Raw genomic sequence first — 20,000 nt, forward strand, 5'->3', positions numbered from 1 at the left:
AAGTTATGATTAGATAGAAATTTCCTAGAGCATGGAGCAGCATAACTCCAACGCATGCATTTCAGTATGTGTGTACATGTGTGCGTATACTATATGTGCACTTATGTTTATCTAATTCTCTACCTCCTACAAAAGAGATTGGAAGTTATATAAGGAGGAAACCTCACTTGGGGCTGATTCGTTCAGTCGCTTGTTCTCCTTGTTGTGTTAAGGTATCATGTGCTGTGTTATGCTATGTTTTGCATTATTAATTTATTTCATTTTTCTGCTTTATCGGTGCTGCGGTTACGTGCCGACATCTCTCCCATTTAGATGACGAATTGAATCTTGTGAGAGACTACCTGAACGAGTTAAGCATGTGTTCAGAAAAATTATACAACACAAATTATTATAATAGCTTATCAAGGTATAAGAAGCTAGGGGATAAGAAGGACTATGCTATAATGAAGTGCTTACGAATGGATGAAGATCAACGAAATCAGTTTACAAGCATCGATAATGAGGAATTCTCAACAAGCAAGGAATGTGAGAGTAGCCTCAACGACTACTCGACGGAAGAAAAGACAGAAGGACAACCAAAAGGGGGGAAACGAGAAAAAGGGATAGAAAAAGGGAAAAAAAAGGGGAAAAAAAAAAGAGGGGGAAATCATAGAAAGGAAGACAAAAAGGAGGACAAAAAGGAGGACAAAAAAGAAGAGAATGAAATAGCGAAAGGGATAGTGAATGAGATAGCAAAAGCGAAAGTGAGAGAAAAAACAACTGTACAGGCGAATGGAAAAAAGGAAAAACAATATATCACATTCTCTTTTAACAAGCAAAGGAAAAATCAAAAAGGATTTAAAGATAGTGGTACAGATTACAAGAGCTGCAAACTTATGCTATCTCAAAAGGACGAGGTACAACCATTCGACAAATCGATACACAGAACGAAAAAGGCGTTACATGAAGGAGAGATAATAAAAGCATTTCCGAATAGCAAGAGAAATGATTGTGTCTATAACACATATGATGATTGTAAAAAAAAAGAAACGAGGTTGATTGTATGTAGAGAGGGGAACAATGAAGATCATTTTTCTGTAGCTGAGCTGGGAATAACAGAGGAAGGTGAGAAGGAAAAAGATATGGAAGTAAAGACAACGACAAAACAAATAATTGGAAATTATATCAATAATGATAATGACGGAGTAAACGTAAAAAGGAGCTACGAAAGCAGCTCGTTTTGCACTCAAGAAGGTTCACTGACAAGTCAGTTGAACAAGATGAGTACGACGATTAAACCGTACAGACTTCTTAAAACCGAAAAAGGAAATAATTCATATAATGAAGATAAACATGAGCGAGAGAAAAACATAGTAGCCTTTTCAAACGAACATGAGCAAGAACTATTTGAATACCTAATCCTAAAAGCAAATGACGAAATAGAAAAAATTAGTAGTAAGCTAGAGAATAAATACAAGAATGAGTTATTACGTAGAGTTAACAATATAAAATATGCGTATGAAAAAGAAATAAAAAAATTATTAAAAAATAAAGCTTTTTTATGTGTAGAAAATGAAAAAATGAATCAGCAAGAGAAAGACAACCAGGAGATAATAAAAGAGTTAGAGCATGCAAAACATGCATTATTAAATGAAATGGAAAAAATAAAAAAAAATAATAATAATGAATGGATGTTGCATCATGATATGTGTTTTCAAAAAGAGATGTTAAAAAATGACAATGAAAAAAAAATTAGAAAACTAAGTGAGCAGGTGGACATAGGCAATAAACAAATACTGCAACAGGAAAAAAAGATATGTATGTTAAATGACAATCTGAATAGCAGTAGTGAAAAGTGTTTTTACCTTCAAAGTAAATGGGTAAGATGTCGGAGCTCCGCTTATTGCACTGCTTACTCAGTGGGCACGGGGTTGTCAACATGCTTAATTCTGCGCCGCGAACGTGTGTACGTGTGTGTACATGTGTGTACATTGGTTTGTATGTGCGTACGTGTGTATATGCATGCTCAAATGTGATTCTACCCTCGTTTCTTCTGCTTGTGCTTTTAATAGGACGCAGGAGAAAGAGCATTACGTCAGAAGGACGAAGAAATAGTATATCGAAACATAAGGCTGAATAAAATTACTCATCCTCTTTTGTACCAAAGCAAATGCATATTCATTTCATCAATGAGCTTGTGCATTTTTCACGTATATTAGTATCTTAAGTCTACACATACACGACTATTTTGTAGAGACTCCGCTTTGTGACTAGCCTCTTTTCATTTTTATTTTTTTTTTTTTACACATTTCAACATTTTAGGAAAACCTAAAAATAAAACTGCACAAATGGGTCCTTGAAAAAAATGAAGTTGAGGATAAATTAATGCAATTGCAAGATCAAAATGGGAAGGTGAAAAAGAAAAAAAAAAAAAAAAAAATAATAAATAAATGAATATAAATATGTGAATATACAAATAAATACATATATAAATAAATAAGAATGGAATAAGATGCAAAACAATACAATACAATAAGAAGGAAAAATAATTACTGTCCTGCACTGCACGCATTATACGCGTATGTTCATGCTTGCAAGCACTGCTCATTGACTCTGTTAACCATTTCTTTCTCTATTTTATCCTCTTTAATGTTTAGATTGAGAGAGACAATGACTGTCTAAGGAGCGAATTAAACAATGCAAAGCTCCATGTTGTAAAGCTGAAGGAGCAGAATGAGGAAGTGTAATGCTGAACGTATAAGCATGCGTGTGCGGATATCTATGCATGCGTGTGCGGATATCTATGCATGCATGTGTGTATATCTATGCATGCATGTGTGTATACGTATGCATGTATTTATTCCTGTATTTATTAAATTTTTTACGCATATGCATATTCCCTCCTTCAGAGAAACTAAAACTTGTACTTTTACATTTTTTTTCTAAGTCGCTAGGATATAGGCTCATCCAAATTGGAGCCATTACAATATGATCAGTATGTATATTGCTATTTAACTTTTTTTTTTTTTTAAGTCTCCAGAATAGTGACTACGTGCAGTCATGCTACAAAAGAGAAGAAAAGAAGTTGAAAGAAGATTTAGAAAACTACAAAACGGTAAAAGTGCACAACGTAGTTAGGCATATATATATACATACACGTACATACGTACACGCATACGTACATATATATTTGTATGCATGGATCATTTTATTATTGTCGCGCTAATTTTTGTTTTTTTCCTTTTCAAATTTAAAGAAATGCGCCTTGCTAGAAAATAAAAACGATTTGACACTTTTAGAAGAGAAATATAAAAAATTGCAGTAAGATACATGTAACGTATATATATAAATGTAATTATCTGCAATCTGTTTTTTCTTTTTTTCGTTTTTTCTTTTTTTTATGAAGACATATGTACACTAAGTACTTCTACCAACAAACAACACACACATTTGTATATGTCTTTTTTCTTCTCTCAGAATTGAGTTAAAAGACATAGAAAATGAAAAGTGCATATATGAAAGGACGTGCTTGAAAAACGAGTAATATATATTTTCGAAAAATAAAACATGAAAGCGTTGAAATGGGCATAGGATGAACTGAGCTATCTTTTGTGTCTTCCATGTTTTATGCTGTATTGTTATATTTTCCATTTTTTGCATTATCTGCATTTTTTCCATTTTTACTGTTTTCTGCATTTTTTCCATTTTTTCCTTTTTTTTCTTTTTTCAGAAGAACACAGAAAGACATGTGCACGGAAATAAAAAACCTAAAAAATGAATTGTACGAGTGTAAAAACAAATTGCATAGAATGAACAAGTCGAGTGTGGATGGTGTGCAGACAAGTCTATTCAAAGCTGAAGCAAAGGATTTCACCTTAACAGGTAGCGCGCTACATGGTCACAATGAAGAAAAAAAAAAAAAAAAAAATGAAAAACGGAAAAAGAAAAAAGAAAAAAGAAAAAACGAAAAAGGAAAAAGGAAAAACAAAAATGAAATATAAAAAATGAGAGAAAGCTAACGAACTCTACTTAATGGTGGCTTCTTTCCTGTCATATATTTTTATTTTTTAGAAAATGAAAGGAGTAACGGTGCAGGTAACAACGCAACTATCCACGCAGCAATCCATGCAGTTAACGATACAGGGGAATTACAAGTAACGCATTTCTCAACAATTTGCTATCTTAATGTGTTGTGTTTGAATAAATTAAAAATTGTTCTCATCATTACATAATATCTTTATGAGTATCTTTTCCATTTTATTTTCTTATTATACACATAATTCATGTACATTCGTGTGTCCTCATTTTTTTTTTTTTTTTTTTTTTTTTTTTGTTGTGTTAATACTTGTCTTTATTTTTTTATTTTATTTTATTTTTTTTGATAGCAAAGAGAAGAACAGATTGGCAAGGGGGAAAGGTTGTAAAAAAAAAAAAAAAAAGAAAAATACAGACAAGTATTAACACACACACAAAAAAAGAAAAAAAAAAATAGTAAAAATAATATAAAGATAAAACAAACAAATAAGCATTCACACACACACACACACACACACAAAAAAAACTTGCAAATTTTCTTATTGTTTTGTCTCTTGCAGCTTAAACGAACTGGATACAACACAAAAAATAGCTTCCATAGAAAAACAGTTGATTGTACCAAATTTCTTTTTAAATTTAAAGAATATTTATCTCTTTTCTTTTTTTTTGTTTTTTTGTTTTTTTTGTTTTTTTGTTTTTTTTGTTTTTTTGTTTTTTTTGTTTTTTTGTTTTTTTTGTTTTTTTCTTTTTTTTTGAATTAAATAATTTCTCATTCGTATCCTTTACATATTCTCATCGTTTCAGCTGCTGAAGTTAGAAAAGAGCAGTAAAGAAGCCGAGCTAATAAGGTGCCCCCAATATAGTATGCCCTAATTATTTTACGAGCAAGTCGAGAAAAATGTTTGTCCTTTTTTGTCCTTTTTTGTCCATTTTGACCATTTTGATCATTTTGATCATTTTGCCATTTTTCCAATTTTGGATGTTTAATATATTTTTTTTTTTTTTTTTTTTCGTTTTAAAGGACGAAGAGCTGAAGAAATTAAAAAAAAGGAGTTCCTTGAAGAGAAATTGAAATATCTGGACGAAAAAATAAACGTTCTCGGTCAAAATTTAAGATGTATTAAAGCGCAGAGTACCAGTGGTATGAACTGAATATGTTCTCTATTAATATTAGCTTCATATGTTTAGCTTATATGAAATAAACAAAAGCAACACAACATGTACCTCGTCTATTGCTTCTTCCTTTTTTGTTTCTCTTTTATAATTATACCTTAAATTAGTTTTGCTTTTTACACGTGATGGTGCTTGTAAATGCGTAAGTATATTATTTTGTTTTATTATTCTATTTTATCATTTTATCATTTTATCATTTTATCATTTTATCATTTTATCATTTTATCATTTTATCATTTTATCATTTTATCATTTTATCATTTTATCATTTTATTATTTTATTATTTTATTTTATTATAGTATTTTAATGTTCTGTATTTTATTTTTTTTTTTATTTTTCTTCTTGTAATTTTTTCAATCCACCTTAGTATTGTCATACAAAACGAAATAAATTATGTATGAACATAAATATATTTTTCCCTTTGTCCTTTTGAAAGACTTTTTTGCTCTCTCCTTTTTTTTTCTGTTTGCCAAGTATAAGGAAAAAATAGGAATGTATATTACATACACTAACGTACAGGATATATGCAAAATTAAATGAATGTATGTATGTATGTATGTATGTATGTATGTATGTATGTATGTATGTATGTATGTATGTATGTATGTATGTATGTATGTATGTATGTATGTATGTATGTATGTATGTACGTTTGTATGCATATATGTATGTATGTATATATGCATACAAACGTACGTACGACAAAACTTAATATTAACCTCCAAAAATAAGAGAACATAACCTATATTGTAAAAGAGTGTTTATAAAACGTGAGTGCAATTTTGTCAAAAATTTTTTGTTATATAAAATACCTTATACGTTTTTAAGTATATATTTGTATTTAAGTATATATTTGTATTTAAGTATATATTTGTATTTAAGTATATATTTGTATTTAAGTATATATTTGTATTTAAGTATATATTTGTATTTAAGTATATATTTGTATTTAAGTATATATTTGTATTTAAGTATATATTTGTATTTAAGTATATATTCGTATTTAAGTATATATACACATGTAAGTATATGTGTAAGTATATATATGAAGTATGCATAATTTGTTCAAAAATTATGGGTGTATTTGTTGAAATAAAAAAAATGCTCTGAGAATACCACTGCTCTTGTTTTTAGGGGTATAACTGTAGAAGGGTAGTACTACTCGTAGAGCTCCTTTGTAAGCATTCCATTTGAATAAGAATGAAATGATTTCGAGTGAACACATAAACATGTATACGTTCTTTTGGTAAAATAAAAAAAAAAAAAAAAAAAATCAGAAAGTACAGAAAAACACAAAGGATTAAGATAAGGGGGAAATATGCACATCGTGGTCCTTATATTTGACAGATTTAGTTTTATAATTAAAGCATTTTCGTCGTTAGGGGTTTCCTCTGCTTTATTTCTCTAATCGAAGCGAATGGCGCGGGAGGCACACGAATTGCTGGATGGTAGCAGACCAATACCTATCGACAGAATTACGTATGAGTTAGCACAAAATATTATTTTAGCTTTTGATAATAATGAAAATATTAATATGAACAATAAAGATGTTCAAATAGAAATAGAAGCAAGGGTCGGGTTGGTAGTGGACAAAAATAAAAATAGACTAAAATTGCCGACAAACACAGATGCTATAGTTGAAAGTAGTTATTCTGATTTCCAGTCAGGTGTTGATAAAGATTCTTTTGAATATCTTTTAAATTATTTACATAGTATTACTCAGAGGAAAAAGGTAAGCATGTATACCAACAACAGTGGTATCATGAGTAGCAAAAACGAATTGTTAGGAGGTAGTAGTGATGATACTTGTATTACCAACATAGGGAGAAGCACAACTAGTTACACAAAAGAAAGTGGAGGCATCGAAATAGCTAGTAACTTTAACGATAAGGAGAATGATTTATATAATTTTGTACCTCTAAAAACAGTTAGAAGTGTAGATAAATACTATATACTAAGCAACACTAATACGAGAATTAGAGTGACTACATATTTAAATAATGAAGATAAGAGAGATAATGAAAATATGGTTAAATCATTACATAAAGAAAATTTAAATACATGGAATGTGTATCTTGGAAATAATCATTACTATTTTGATGAGGATGATGATGAGGAGGAGGAAGAAGAGAATGGGAAAAACAATTTAGCAGAACAGAACGGTTTGATTGACTATCGTATTTCAATAAATTTAGAGCATACAAAACCGATAAGCAAACTTTTCTTATCTAAAATATTGCCTGTACATGAAAGGATTAAAGAACGAACAACATTCATAAATAAGTACTTGGGAATTCAGTTGGATTTGACAAAAATTAAAGCAAAAAATTTAGGCGGAAGTAATAGCGATAATAGTGCTAATAAGGATTATAGCACTGGAATCAGTTATAATAATAATATGCTTAGCAAAAGGAACAGCAGTGGTAATGGTAGTAGTATCATTGGTAGTGGTACTTCTGATTGTAGCAGCGGCACCTGTGAGTTATACGAGATAGAAATCGAAATGCCGGCAAAGAGCATCTTAAAGGCTATATCTAACCTAAGGAATAAAAAGGATTCAAACTATTTACATTTCATATGTTCCAATTTAGTTAATAATATTAGAGGGATATGTAATAAACTTAGCCATTTTAGAAAAACCAAAAGTTTATCCAAACAACCAAATGATAACAGTCTTCCCACTGTTCAAGTTAATTATATTCATCCTTTAAAAGAGAAAATTAAATTTCAAAAATATATACATTCTGTACTACCACTTATAGGGGATTATATGTACAGAGTAGTCTCAAAGAATGAGAAAAATATCCATACAATGCTTAACAATACAGATATTTCAAATACAGAAAAAATTAATATTTTTAAAGATGTAATACATATTAGAAGACATAATAAAAAATCGTTAATGCCTATGGATGAAACGTACGCTGAGAATAAGTGGAAAATTGTAAAAAAAGATGGACTTAAAAATGAGATCGTTTTGGTTAGTGAAGCGAGCGACTCAAGTGAAGTGAATGACGTAAGTGAAGCACATGAAACAAGTGATGACGAACAAGAACCTGAACTAAATATTCATGATAGGAAAAGTATTACCACTACACTTGATAACTATGATGATCAATGTAAATGTGCTAATGTAGATGACTTATGTACGAACGAAAATTATCTGTCCATTAACAGAGAACAAACTAGTGACCACCTCAACAAACAAGACGAAGAAAACTTTTACCATGAAAAACAAGTTATCCAAGAGGATACAAGTAAATACCAAGAGTTCTATGATGATACATGATTTTACGAAAAGGTAAATTTATAACTCACGTGCAGTCATGTGAATTTACGAAAACATGCCGTAAAATTGTACGTGTACTTTCATACATATGTATACATAATATAATACATGTGTGTTAGTGTGTAACATGGGAATGTGTACATTACCCTTTTGACCTTCCCTTTTTTTTTTTTTTTTTTTTAATATATTGCCAGTAATACATAAAAATATTTTTAAATTGAATGTGCATACGTGAGTTCTGTTTTGCTATTTTTAACTCTATTTTGTTTCATTTCGTCCATTTTGTTTCATTTCGTCCATTTCGTTTCATTTCGTCCATTTCGTTTCATTTCGTCCATTTCGTTTCATTTCGTTTCATTTCGTTTCATTTCGTCCATTTCGTTTCATTTCGTTTCATTTCGCTTCATTTCGTTTCATTTCGTTTCATTTCGTTTCATTTCGTCCATTTCGTTTCATTTCGTTTCATTTCGCTTCATTTCGTTTCATTTCGTTTCATTTCGTCCATTTCGTTTCATTTCCGCTTTTAAAATAACCGCGCGCACATTTATATGGTGTTTGTTTGTTTATTTTTTTCAAGTGCTATATGTTCAAAGTCATAACAATGGACTAATTTTTTTTTTGAGATTTTTTTATTTTTTAAATTAAGACTCAAAAGATAAGAGCTCAAAAAAAAAAAAAAAAAAAAAAAAATGAAATAAAAAAGAAAATAAAAAATATAAAGTAAAACAAAAAATAAAAGAGTAAAAAAAAATACAAGTCTCCTCATGCTTTTTAACTTTATAAATATAATAATTTATATCATAGCAGTGATATATTTTTTTTTTTAAATTCCTAGTTTTTGTAGTTGAGGAATGTATTAAGGAAGAAATTTTTTTCTCATTCCTTCTTTCCTTAATGCCTTTTTTTTTTATTTTACTTTTTCTTTTACAACAATTAGGACGTGTAATTATAATGATGAACAACCATTTATTGAGTAAATAAACTTCTTATCACACCATAATATTTTTTATTGGTCTTTAAAAAAAAATATAGTTTACTTTTGGCTAATATATTGTAGTACATTAAAGAAAATCAGTCGAATGTAGATCATTCAAAGTTTCTTCCCCTACGTATATAATACCATAATAATATAAAGCTCTAAAAATGAAATGGTTTAATTGTACCTTTCAAAATTTACGCGATATCACAAGTATATAATACATACAAGCGTGTGAGGCTTGTACGCAAGAAGGCATTATATACCTAATATAGGTGTACATAAACATGTATGAATGTATGTATATATATTTGATGCAAACACAGTTTGCCTTTACTTTGCATGCAAAAAGAGAAACATCATGAATGTAAAAAAATTAGTCCTACAAAGAAAATATGGGCAATGAAAAAAGTAAAATAGCATTTGTAACTGAACAAAAAGATAGGAAAACTTCATCAAACACAAGAATGAGCATATATATATATGTTTATGCTTATATTCGTTTAAGAATGTAATAAATAAGAGTGTATGCATCTACAAGTGCACACTTTAAACGCCACCTAATGCGCATACCTTTATATTTATGACCTCCCAGTAAACACAATAGCTATAATAAATACTTGTGCACTAAAGGGTGAAAAAAAAAAAAAAAAAAAAAACTAGCAAAATGGGGCGGGGGGGATGTATATATATATATATATATATATATATGCCCTACATAATATTTCTGTACGCTGTTTTTCTTAACACGTATATTTATGCTAAAAAAACGTCATTTGAGGAAATGCTAAAAGGTAGCTACTGCGATGTATAATATATAAATGCATACATATAAATGGATATATAAATGCAATAAAAATGTTTAAGCGTTATCCTTATATACATACGTACATAACACCGTTAAAAAGGGAATAAATTAACAGCACTGTCATTAATGAATTATACAAAGGGTTATATATATTTTTTTTTTTAAATTCGATATTTTTTTCATTTGAAAGTAAAATATATTGTACTTGTATGATGTACTTGAAAAAGTAACGTACAAAGAGAAATCAAAAAAGCGAAAATTTTTTATTTTGAACTTAAATTGTTAAACGCTTATAAAAAAAAAAGAAATTATAGAAAACGAACAAAAATTAAACATATACAAAAATAAAGAGAAATTAAAACATAAATAGAGCATAAATAGAGCATAAATAAAACTAAATTAAAACAATTAAAACAAAATAATTTAAACACCATCTTCGTGGATGATACATTAAAAAAAAAAAAAATTAAATTGCAGTTAACTACATCTTATATATATATAATATATATACATATACAGATTTTCTTGGCGTAACGAGAAATATTGTTCCCATTATATAACCCTTTAAAGTATAAGAAAAAACATAGTAAGGAATACCAGTTTGTGGTATTATCTACATATATGTACATATATATACATATATATAGATAGATATATGTACATGTAGATATATGTTTATATACATATCGATATATACATATACATATATACATATATACATATATACATATATACATAGATATATACATATACATATATATATATATATATATATATATATATATATATATATATATATATATATATATATATATCTATTTATAAGGCATAATTTCATTTCGGAGTACTTCCTCACCTTTCGAGTCGAATATATTTACAATGAGCCGAAGCAAAGTGTTTTTTGACATATCGATTGATAATAAAAACGCGGGTAGAATAATTTTTGAATTATTCAGTGATATTACCCCTAAAACGTGTGAAAACTTTAGGTCATTATGTGCAGGTGATAAAGTGGGTTCAAAAGGAAAGAATTTACATTATAAAAATTCTATATTTCATAGAATTATTCCTCAATTTATGTGTCAAGGAGGGGACATAACTAATGGCAATGGTTCAGGTGGAGAATCCATATATGGAAGATCTTTTACTGATGAAAATTTTAAAATGAAACATGATCAACCGGGTCTATTATCTATGGCTAATGCAGGACCAAACACAAATTCTTCGCAATTCTTTATCACCCTTGTTCCATGTCCATGGTTAGATGGAAAACATGTAGTTTTTGGAAAAGTTGTGGAGGGTATGAATGTTGTAAGGGATATGGAAAAAGAAGGAGCTAACAGTGGATTTGTTAAAAGGCAAGTTGTTGTAACTAACTGTGGTGAATTGTAAGGGTAGAGTTGTACTAATAAAATTACACATGTTTATATGTATGCATTAATAGGTTTACGTGTATATCTAAATGTATATAAACGTGTGTGTATAAATATATATATATATATATATATATAAATACATGTACATATTTATGTTAATAGGTAAATGTATACAACAAATATGTGCATACTTATGAATACATAGGTACATACGCATATGCATATTAACCTAAGCCCATGTACATAAATAAACAAAGGGGGAAATACATTTAGCACAGTTACGTAGGTTCACGTATATTTATTTTTAAAATGTGTGTTTATTTAATTTCCATTTTAAGTACATTCCTTTTTTATTTGTATATTTCTTATTTTTGAAATATATATAAAGAATTAATATGGAAGAATTCGCGTGAAAATAGTCAAATAAGAGTGTATCGTGTATTTTTTATTTTTTACTCCCTTTTTTTTTTTTTTTCTTTTTTTTTTTTCATCAATACGTGAAAAAGGAAAACATGGCATTGTTCATTGTTCCAACGTACTGTATAATTTTCTTGTACAAACAAGTCATTAAGATTAGTCCATACGAAACACCCGAACATTTATGTATTCATATATATACTTTTTTTTTTTTTTTTTTTGCATTTCTCTTCGTCCCTTTTTCTTTCCTCACGTTATTCAAGAATAACGTGTTTTAAAAATTAAAAAGTGTGCAAATTTTCGCTACTTAAGGTTATTAAAAAAAAAAAATATTTTTTTTTTTTTTAACATGTATTGTGCATGTTGTAATGGGCAGATTTTTTTTTTTTTTCTTAGCTAGCTACAAAGGGGATATTAACAAATTATCATACAAAAAAAAACTGTAAGCCTTTTTTCATGAATTAGTAATTTTAGTTTTTTAAAAATGTATTAATCTATATTATATTTCACATAAATGAAGGAATTATACCTAAATGTGAGTGTGTGCAAATATATACACGTACGTGTATGCATTTATGCGTATGTAGGTAAATATGTATGTATGTTCATGTTTTATGTGTAGGGGCTACAAAATGTACGAATTTTGCTGTTGTGAGGAAAGTATTAACTATTCATAATTTTTTTCGAATAATTAGAAAGTTCAAATTTTAATAATTTCTCCTCATATGAAGGTGTTTTTTCCATTTTAGCTTAAAAAGAGAAAAAGAAAAAAAGAAAAATGAATAAATTAAAAAAATAAAAACACTGCTTATTTTGCAACAATCACAATGTGCAATAGTAAATGTGTGGTGTCCATATTTTATACTTATTCAACGACATATGAAATTACGTCTACTATTTTTACAGCTGTTTCTGAAAGAGTAAAAATGAGTCTACAGGGTATTTCTTCGCATATGTATAGGCACATATATATATGTACCTATTTATGTACATAAACATATACGTAAACACGTGTAATGCATACTTTTACAAAGATTTATTTTATAAAAAACAGAACACTTAGTCGAGGTTGAGAAATAAATAAAATATGAATAAATTATTTTTCTTAAATAAATTATTTTTTATGGACATACTTGTTTCTCCCTACTTTTTTCGGTAGAAACTGTAAATTCTAGCTCAGCTGTTTTTACACATATCAGAAAATTTTCGCTGGGCATGTCGTAATAACATTATGTACGATTTACAGTTTTTAAAAAATGGAAAACATAAGTTTTTAAACAAATATAATGAATTTGCAAAAGTTCGAAGAAGGGATACCCAACTGAGTACTTTTGTTCATACGCAGCGTATATATGCGAACATTCATGTTTGCACATATAAGGACGTACACATAGACAAGTCCTACACACAAGTTGAAAGGAAATTATTTTTAAATTAACAATTTTAGCTTAAAAAAACAAAAACAAATACAAGTTTTTCAAAAGGACGCAAAAATGTATATTACTATAATGGTTAAAAATATTTTTGTTTCTGTTTCTGTTTTTGTTTATTTTTTTTTTTTTAAGAACATTTAAAAGAAAATAAAATAAGGAAAAATTATGTTCTGGTGGGGTATCTCACATACGTTCATTGTTGTTATTGTTGTTATTGCTGTTATTGCTGTTATTGCTGTTATTCTATTATTTCTTCACAATGCACTAATGTCATCATATGGCTTTCCCAAGTTCCTCAGCTGATGTTTTGCCGATATGGAATATGAAACAATCAAGATTGAAAGAATTATCTTTATAAATGCAAAAGAAAAAAGATGTTAATAAGTATATTACGGGGATAAATATATAAAAGGGTTAAACAGCATAATCAAATTTTCATACAATTTATTAAATTTTTACAACTATTATCCGTCCGCTAATTTGGGCATTCTCTCTATATATACATGTATACACATGTACATATACATATATATAAACATATACATATACATGCACATATACATATATATGCACATATACATATACATGCACATATACATATACATGCACATATACATATACATGCACATATACATATACATACATATATACATATACATACATATATATACAAACACATATAATATATTTATCGTTCTTTTTTCTTTTCTTTTTTTTTCCAACCTTGACAAGGAACAAACAAACCCAAATCGATAAGGCAAAAGAAAACATAGAAATGTTTGATAAATAATTTAGTCTGAAAAATAAAATCAAATTTTGGAGTTACCATGTAAGCACCACAGTTTTTAAGCAGAGAGGTGTGTGCGTTATATATTTATGTGTATATATTTATGTGTATATCTTTTTGTGTATATATTTATGTGTATATCTTTTTCTGTATATATTTATGTGTATATCTTTTTCTGTATATATTTATGTGTATATATTTATGTGTATATCTTTTTGTGTATATCTTTTTGTGTATATATTTATGTGTATATATATTTATATATATGTACATAAGCGTATATTTACACATATGCTCACTTTATTTTATATTTTTTCCTGTAAATACAAACCTGGGAAGAGAACACACTATTAAGGTTACGACGGGCATTGACATATACCCCAGTCTCCTGAAAAGAAGAAAAAATAAATTAAATTATTGACAAATTAATGTTTGCACCACGCGAATGTATACACAAGTAAACATATGTATATATGTACATATATACATACGTACGTATATGTACACAGGCAATTCGCGTACTGTATTCACGGTGAAACAAAAGGCGCACAAAAAATTTAACCTGGTTGGAATGTGGGAAAAGCTAAAAATATTTTTGCATGGGACTTCAAAGGTTGAAGCGTTCATGTAATAAATGTTGTTGCTGGGGGTTCTTGAAATCAAAACATCGGCAAGGAGCGTCTAACAAGATGCACAAGAATGTACACGTCGTATATATATATATATATATATATATATAGATAGATACACGCATAGACATACGCACGTATATTCATATTTATGTATAACTCGTCACAGTGCTTTTCTTTACATTTTTATTAATTTGTTTGCATTTATTTTACACTCTTTCCTAATTTGCTTACTTGGAAATATCTGTTTAACGACTCCGAGTTGAGCTTGTTGTATTTGAGCAAATACGAGTGCTTGCACCAGTCTACCCCTACTTCAAGCATTAGAATAATTATTAACCAACTGGCAATACTAATAAACGAATTTTGCGTTCTATATGCTGTTGACATTTTTAATAACACAAGAAATGCATCAACGAATAAGTAAAATCTCTCAACAGCATCTGAAGCTACAATTGTGAAAAGTGATATTTTCGTAAATTTTTTGAAAACCGTCGATTTTATTTCCGTAAAATTGCTCATAACTAGAATTAAAAACATCGTCGACTGAAAAAGGGGGGGAGAGAAAAGAAAAAAAAAAAAAAAAAAAAAATATATATATATAAATATATACATATATATATATATATATACATATGCATGTATGTGAGTGTGCAACATACTCAGCTTTAATGTCTGTACACAGACTTTACATAAAGGTAAGCGAAAAAGGTGAGGGAAAAAAAAAAAAAAAAATAGGTTTACCTCTGACGAATTAATAGCAATGTTCAATGACAAGAAGCGAATAAGATGCGCAAAGGAATGAGTTAAAATGTAGGCAAGAACAAAAATATATTGTACGATAAATTTGATTAAAATGCTATAGAAAGGATAAAAAAGAGGAATTTTAAAATTTTTGTTTATTTTATCATCTTTATTATTTTTTTGAAAAAAGGAAAAATTGTTCTCTTTTTCATTGTAACGATGAAAATGGTAACTAGCCATATTTTTATTTTTATAATGTTGTCCTTGATATAAATCCTTACTATTCATATAATTTTGCATAGACTCGTTATTTTTAACACTATCCCATTGTGAGGTATCAATAAATTCAATTTTTTTATTTTGAGAATTAAGGTATCGCTGGTTTTTATTATCATATTTAATTAAATTTTCATCTTCTTTATGATTATCATGTTTTTTAATATTTACTCCCATCTGTTCTAGTAGTAGCAGTGGCTGTTCTTGTTGTTGCTGCTTCTGAGGCTGTTGAACTCCTCCTTCTTGGCGTTGTAAAAAAATTTGATCAGAATTTTCTTTTTCATTTTGTTCGTTATTATAACTATTACGTAATATATAAACGTACGAACGTAAATTTATAATTCGGATAAATGTTCTGATCATATTATCTATCAAATCTTTTCCTAATGACCTTAATAATCTTTCTAAAATTTCAAGCATATTTAATACAACATATAGTTTCATAAACGGTTGGGCTCTTATATAATGATATATTCTTGACGTATCAACAAACGAAAATATATAAATACAAATTAATATTAAAGAGAATCTTATCAAACCAGTATATTCCGGAAAGGATAATTTTAGAGAATTTATATGCTGCTTTAATAGTTTTCTTTTAGTAGCTCTTACTTTTGTTTTATTTTTTTTTATACTCTTCCTTTTTGAATAACATTCATTTAGTTTGTAGTACACACAGTTTTCACTATTCCTTTTTTGAGAAGCGTGTAGAGGTTTGCGTCTTTTAGCATAAGCAATGTTCTCACCATTGTAATCATCATCATGGTTGTTACCATGGTTGTTTTCTTCATCGTTATGTTCATCGTTATGTTCATCGTTATGTTCATCGTCATGTTCATCGTCATGTTCATCGTTATGTTCATCGTTATGTTCATCGTTATGTTCATCGTTATGTTCATCGTCATGTTCATTGTTACCACCACCACTACCTTCCAACATATTACAGTTGGAAAAACTATCAGCATTAATGCCAACGCTTCTGTCATCTGTAGCATAAACACATTCATTACTATGCACATAACTGTTCTGCGTTCTATGAGAGCTGCTATATTTTTCCTTACTCGGATCATTTCTATTATTTTCGCCATTATTAAAAAGGTGTATTTTATCATTTAAATTAAACTCATAATTATTATCACTAGGATTGTAAACCATTAATTTTTTATCTCCGTTCATATTAATGGTTATACTTTTTTTATCATTTATTAATGGATTATTCTTATCTTCATTTTCGTGGTTGCTACATATATAAGGCATATCCATCTTTCTACTCCGAATTACAGACTTTTGTACATAAACATTGTCTTCACTATCCCCTTTTTGTCTCATCCCTTCGCTGTCTTCTTTTTCCGCATACCCTCCGTGTTCACCATCACTGTTACTCGCTTCTAAACTTTGCGCATTTTGATTTTTTGTAATTTCAACAACATTTTCATCATTTTTGTTTTTTCTACTATTGAGGTATTTCACCTCAAAGGACCTAGCAGCAATTTTTTTTTTTTGTTCAGCCTTTAAAATTTTAAACGTATATAATTTATTGATATCAAAAAAATGAATGACCTTCATACATATAGCGTTAAAAAGGGCTTTAAGATTTTTTATTCCATTTTTTAAAAAATTCAATATTTTCTTTTTTGCTGATACAAGTGGATTTAACAAATACGTCATAATGTTAGTCTTCTTTTTTTTCGTAGATCCGTCAAACGATTTTTTATTAATTATTTGTAATTTTCTTTTTTGTAATTTCATTTCATCCCTCGTCGATTTGTTCTTATACAATCTCCTTACACGTACCGTGTTACCATATTTCATATCTACACTGATAACATTCTTTATAATTTTTTTTTCTGTGCATTGACTAAAGTTGATTCTATTTGCACAGTTCGTATTGTTCAGGGCATTATTGCCACACGCATTACTAGGACAAGAGGTGCAATCCCTGTTGTTGTTATTTCCATTTTCTTGGCTTTCGACAGTTTTAAACATATACACATCCGCGTTCATGTGAGCGGAATTGCTGATGGAGCAGCTCTGTTCCTTCAAGTTGAATTCATCGGAGTTTGAAAAGTTCATGTGAAAGGTTAATCCATCTACGTGATGATTCGTACCATAACTGTTTGTCTGTTCTTTTTTGGAGATAAAAGAATAATCTAGGTCTTTACGTTTGGCGTTGTGCCTTTCTGCACTTCTTCCCATACTTTTGTTTTTATTTTTTTCATAATAATAATAATAATTATTATTATTATTATTATTAACATCATCATCTTCATCTTCATCATCATTTTTTCTATTATTATCATCATTTGCAATAGTAATGTGATCCGAGTCGAAAATTTTCCTCCCCCTATTATACGAAAACCTACTTGAATTCTTAATAACTCTGGCTTCATATTTTTTCAAATCTTTAAAATTACAAGTAGTGGCATATTCATATAATTTAAAATTCTTGAAAGCGATGAAGACATTTAGCAAACTATGACTAAAATTTTTTAAAAAAATATATACTAAAATAAAAATAGATCTAATGACTTGTACAGGCATAAAAGTTATATCATATAAAATATTATCTAAACATAATACAAATGAAATACTCATAATTTTTTCCAAAAAATATGGCACATTTAACATATGCTCTAAAGCATTATCAGGTATTGAATCAGACTTGAAAAAATTATCTAAAAATTTATAAAAATCATATTTATTTTCTTCCTTACTATTAATCTTTTTATTATCATATATAATATTTTTATTTTTATCAATTTCTTTACTCTTCTCTTCTGAATTCTCTTTGTCACTATGGTATGTATCACAGTACCTCCCTCCTCTTATTTCGTCCAGTATAAAATCATACAGCGTTATTCTGTTCATGTCTTTGTTAATATTTCATTTTTAAAAATATATACACATATATATATGCACTTGGCACGTTAAGTGGTTGCCACTACACGTGGGCATACCTTGAACATGTCTCTCTGTGCAATACAATAATATGTAGCTTATACGCACATATTCTATACCCCTCTAACTCGACTTGAATATTCGCAATTTTTGACTTATAATTTGTTAAATGTAATGTATGACCTACAATTTTTAATTTACATTTTATGACGTATAATTTTTAATTTTTAACTTACAATATTGTTTTCGTACTCGTAATGATATAGGCAAATAAGATGACAAGCATTCACGCCTCATATGGGACCAGACAAATGTTCATACATCACATTACAACTGCATGGTCAACAAACCGCGTAAATTATGTTCATGTAAAGAGGACCCCCACTTATGTGCACGTGTTCTGGCACGTATGTGTTGGTATGTATGAGCTTACGTACTTACGTGTATATATGTATATGTGTTTGTGGTTGGGTATGTTTAAATATTTATCTTAACAAATTCACATGGGCTGCAAACGCTTTGGGTACATACCATAATTCTCGCGTACTCTTTTCATTGTTTGCTTTATTTTTAAAAGTGTTCATATATTTCACAATGGACATTTTTTAGTCTTTCTCTTTGTCCTCTTTCAAAATTGCGTGAGCGCGAATGGAGAAAAGTAAAATTAAAAAAAAAAAAATTAAAAAAAAAAAAAAAAAAAAAAAATAAAAAAAAAAATTTAAAAAAAAAAAAAAAAAAAAAAATTTAAAAAAAAAATTTAAAAAAAAAATTTAAAAAAAAAAAGGAAAACATAAAAGGAAAACAAAAAAGGAAAAAAAAAAAAGGAAAAAAAAAAAAAAAAAAAAGGCAAAAAACAAAAAATGGAAAAACAAAGCAAAAAAAAATTAAAAAAAGAGGAAAACAATAAGGGGGTATTCGTTCTTACACAGCTTTCGAAGCGGTAATTCCGAACTCACTGCATATGTTACATCACTACTTGCGAACACGTTACATAATATACCATAAAAAAAAAAAAATGCTTTATTTATTTTAGCAGCACTGTACGCATATATGAAAAAAAAAGGGAAAAATCATCCCTAAAAAAAGAACATACGAGTTGAACTGTTAAGTAAATGAAAATTTCTTCAAACTCATGCAAAGAATGCGAAAAAGGTACAGGTGAAAAAAATGAAAGACGTA

The 20,000-nt window shown here is 28.4% G+C and overlaps 4 protein-coding genes across 4 annotated transcripts in view; 3 read left to right on the forward strand and 1 right to left on the reverse strand.

Moving 5' to 3' along the window:
* Window positions 1-5,166, forward strand: part of PmUG01_08033900 (conserved Plasmodium protein, unknown function) — a gene marked incomplete at both ends in the record, with an annotated part of 5,226 nt that extends 60 nt beyond the window's left edge. Inside the window, 13 exons of the mRNA XM_029004503.1 lie at window positions 313-1,859; window positions 2,052-2,093; window positions 2,302-2,391; window positions 2,637-2,722; window positions 3,013-3,112; window positions 3,236-3,300; window positions 3,457-3,519; window positions 3,710-3,861; window positions 4,051-4,133; window positions 4,365-4,399; window positions 4,575-4,629; window positions 4,819-4,876; window positions 5,036-5,166. Of these exons, the coding sequence (XP_028861185.1) occupies window positions 313-1,859; window positions 2,052-2,093; window positions 2,302-2,391; window positions 2,637-2,722; window positions 3,013-3,112; window positions 3,236-3,300; window positions 3,457-3,519; window positions 3,710-3,861; window positions 4,051-4,133; window positions 4,365-4,399; window positions 4,575-4,629; window positions 4,819-4,876; window positions 5,036-5,166 (2,507 nt within the window). The remainder of the gene's footprint in view (window positions 1-312; window positions 1,860-2,051; window positions 2,094-2,301; window positions 2,392-2,636; window positions 2,723-3,012; window positions 3,113-3,235; window positions 3,301-3,456; window positions 3,520-3,709; window positions 3,862-4,050; window positions 4,134-4,364; window positions 4,400-4,574; window positions 4,630-4,818; window positions 4,877-5,035) is intronic.
* Window positions 5,167-6,605: 1,439 nt separating this feature from the next.
* Window positions 6,606-8,477, forward strand: PmUG01_08034000 (mRNA-capping enzyme subunit beta, putative; the record flags this gene model as incomplete). The annotated part of the gene is made up of 1 exon (XM_029004504.1): window positions 6,606-8,477. One exon carries the CDS (start codon window positions 6,606-6,608, stop codon window positions 8,475-8,477), a length of 1,872 nt encoding a protein of 623 aa, XP_028861186.1.
* Window positions 8,478-11,140: 2,663 nt separating this feature from the next.
* PmUG01_08034100 (peptidyl-prolyl cis-trans isomerase, putative) lies at window positions 11,141-11,653 on the forward strand (the record flags this gene model as incomplete). The annotated part of the gene is made up of 1 exon (XM_029004505.1): window positions 11,141-11,653. One exon carries the CDS (start codon window positions 11,141-11,143, stop codon window positions 11,651-11,653), a length of 513 nt encoding a protein of 170 aa, XP_028861187.1.
* A 2,088-nt stretch (window positions 11,654-13,741) lies between these two features.
* PmUG01_08034200 (cyclic amine resistance locus protein, putative) lies at window positions 13,742-18,791 on the reverse strand (the record flags this gene model as incomplete). Its single annotated transcript, XM_029004506.1, has 6 exons — window positions 13,742-13,837; window positions 14,211-14,283; window positions 14,606-14,662; window positions 14,837-14,955; window positions 15,138-15,449; window positions 15,648-18,791. The coding sequence occupies 6 exons, from the start codon at window positions 18,789-18,791 to the stop codon at window positions 13,742-13,744; spliced, it is 3,801 nt and encodes a 1,266-aa protein (XP_028861188.1).
* Window positions 18,792-20,000: the final 1,209 nt, after the last annotated feature.

The sequence above is a fragment of the Plasmodium malariae genome (assembly GCF_900090045.1).
Source record: "Plasmodium malariae genome assembly, chromosome: 8".
Classification (NCBI taxonomy): Eukaryota; Apicomplexa; class Aconoidasida; order Haemosporida; family Plasmodiidae; genus Plasmodium; species Plasmodium malariae.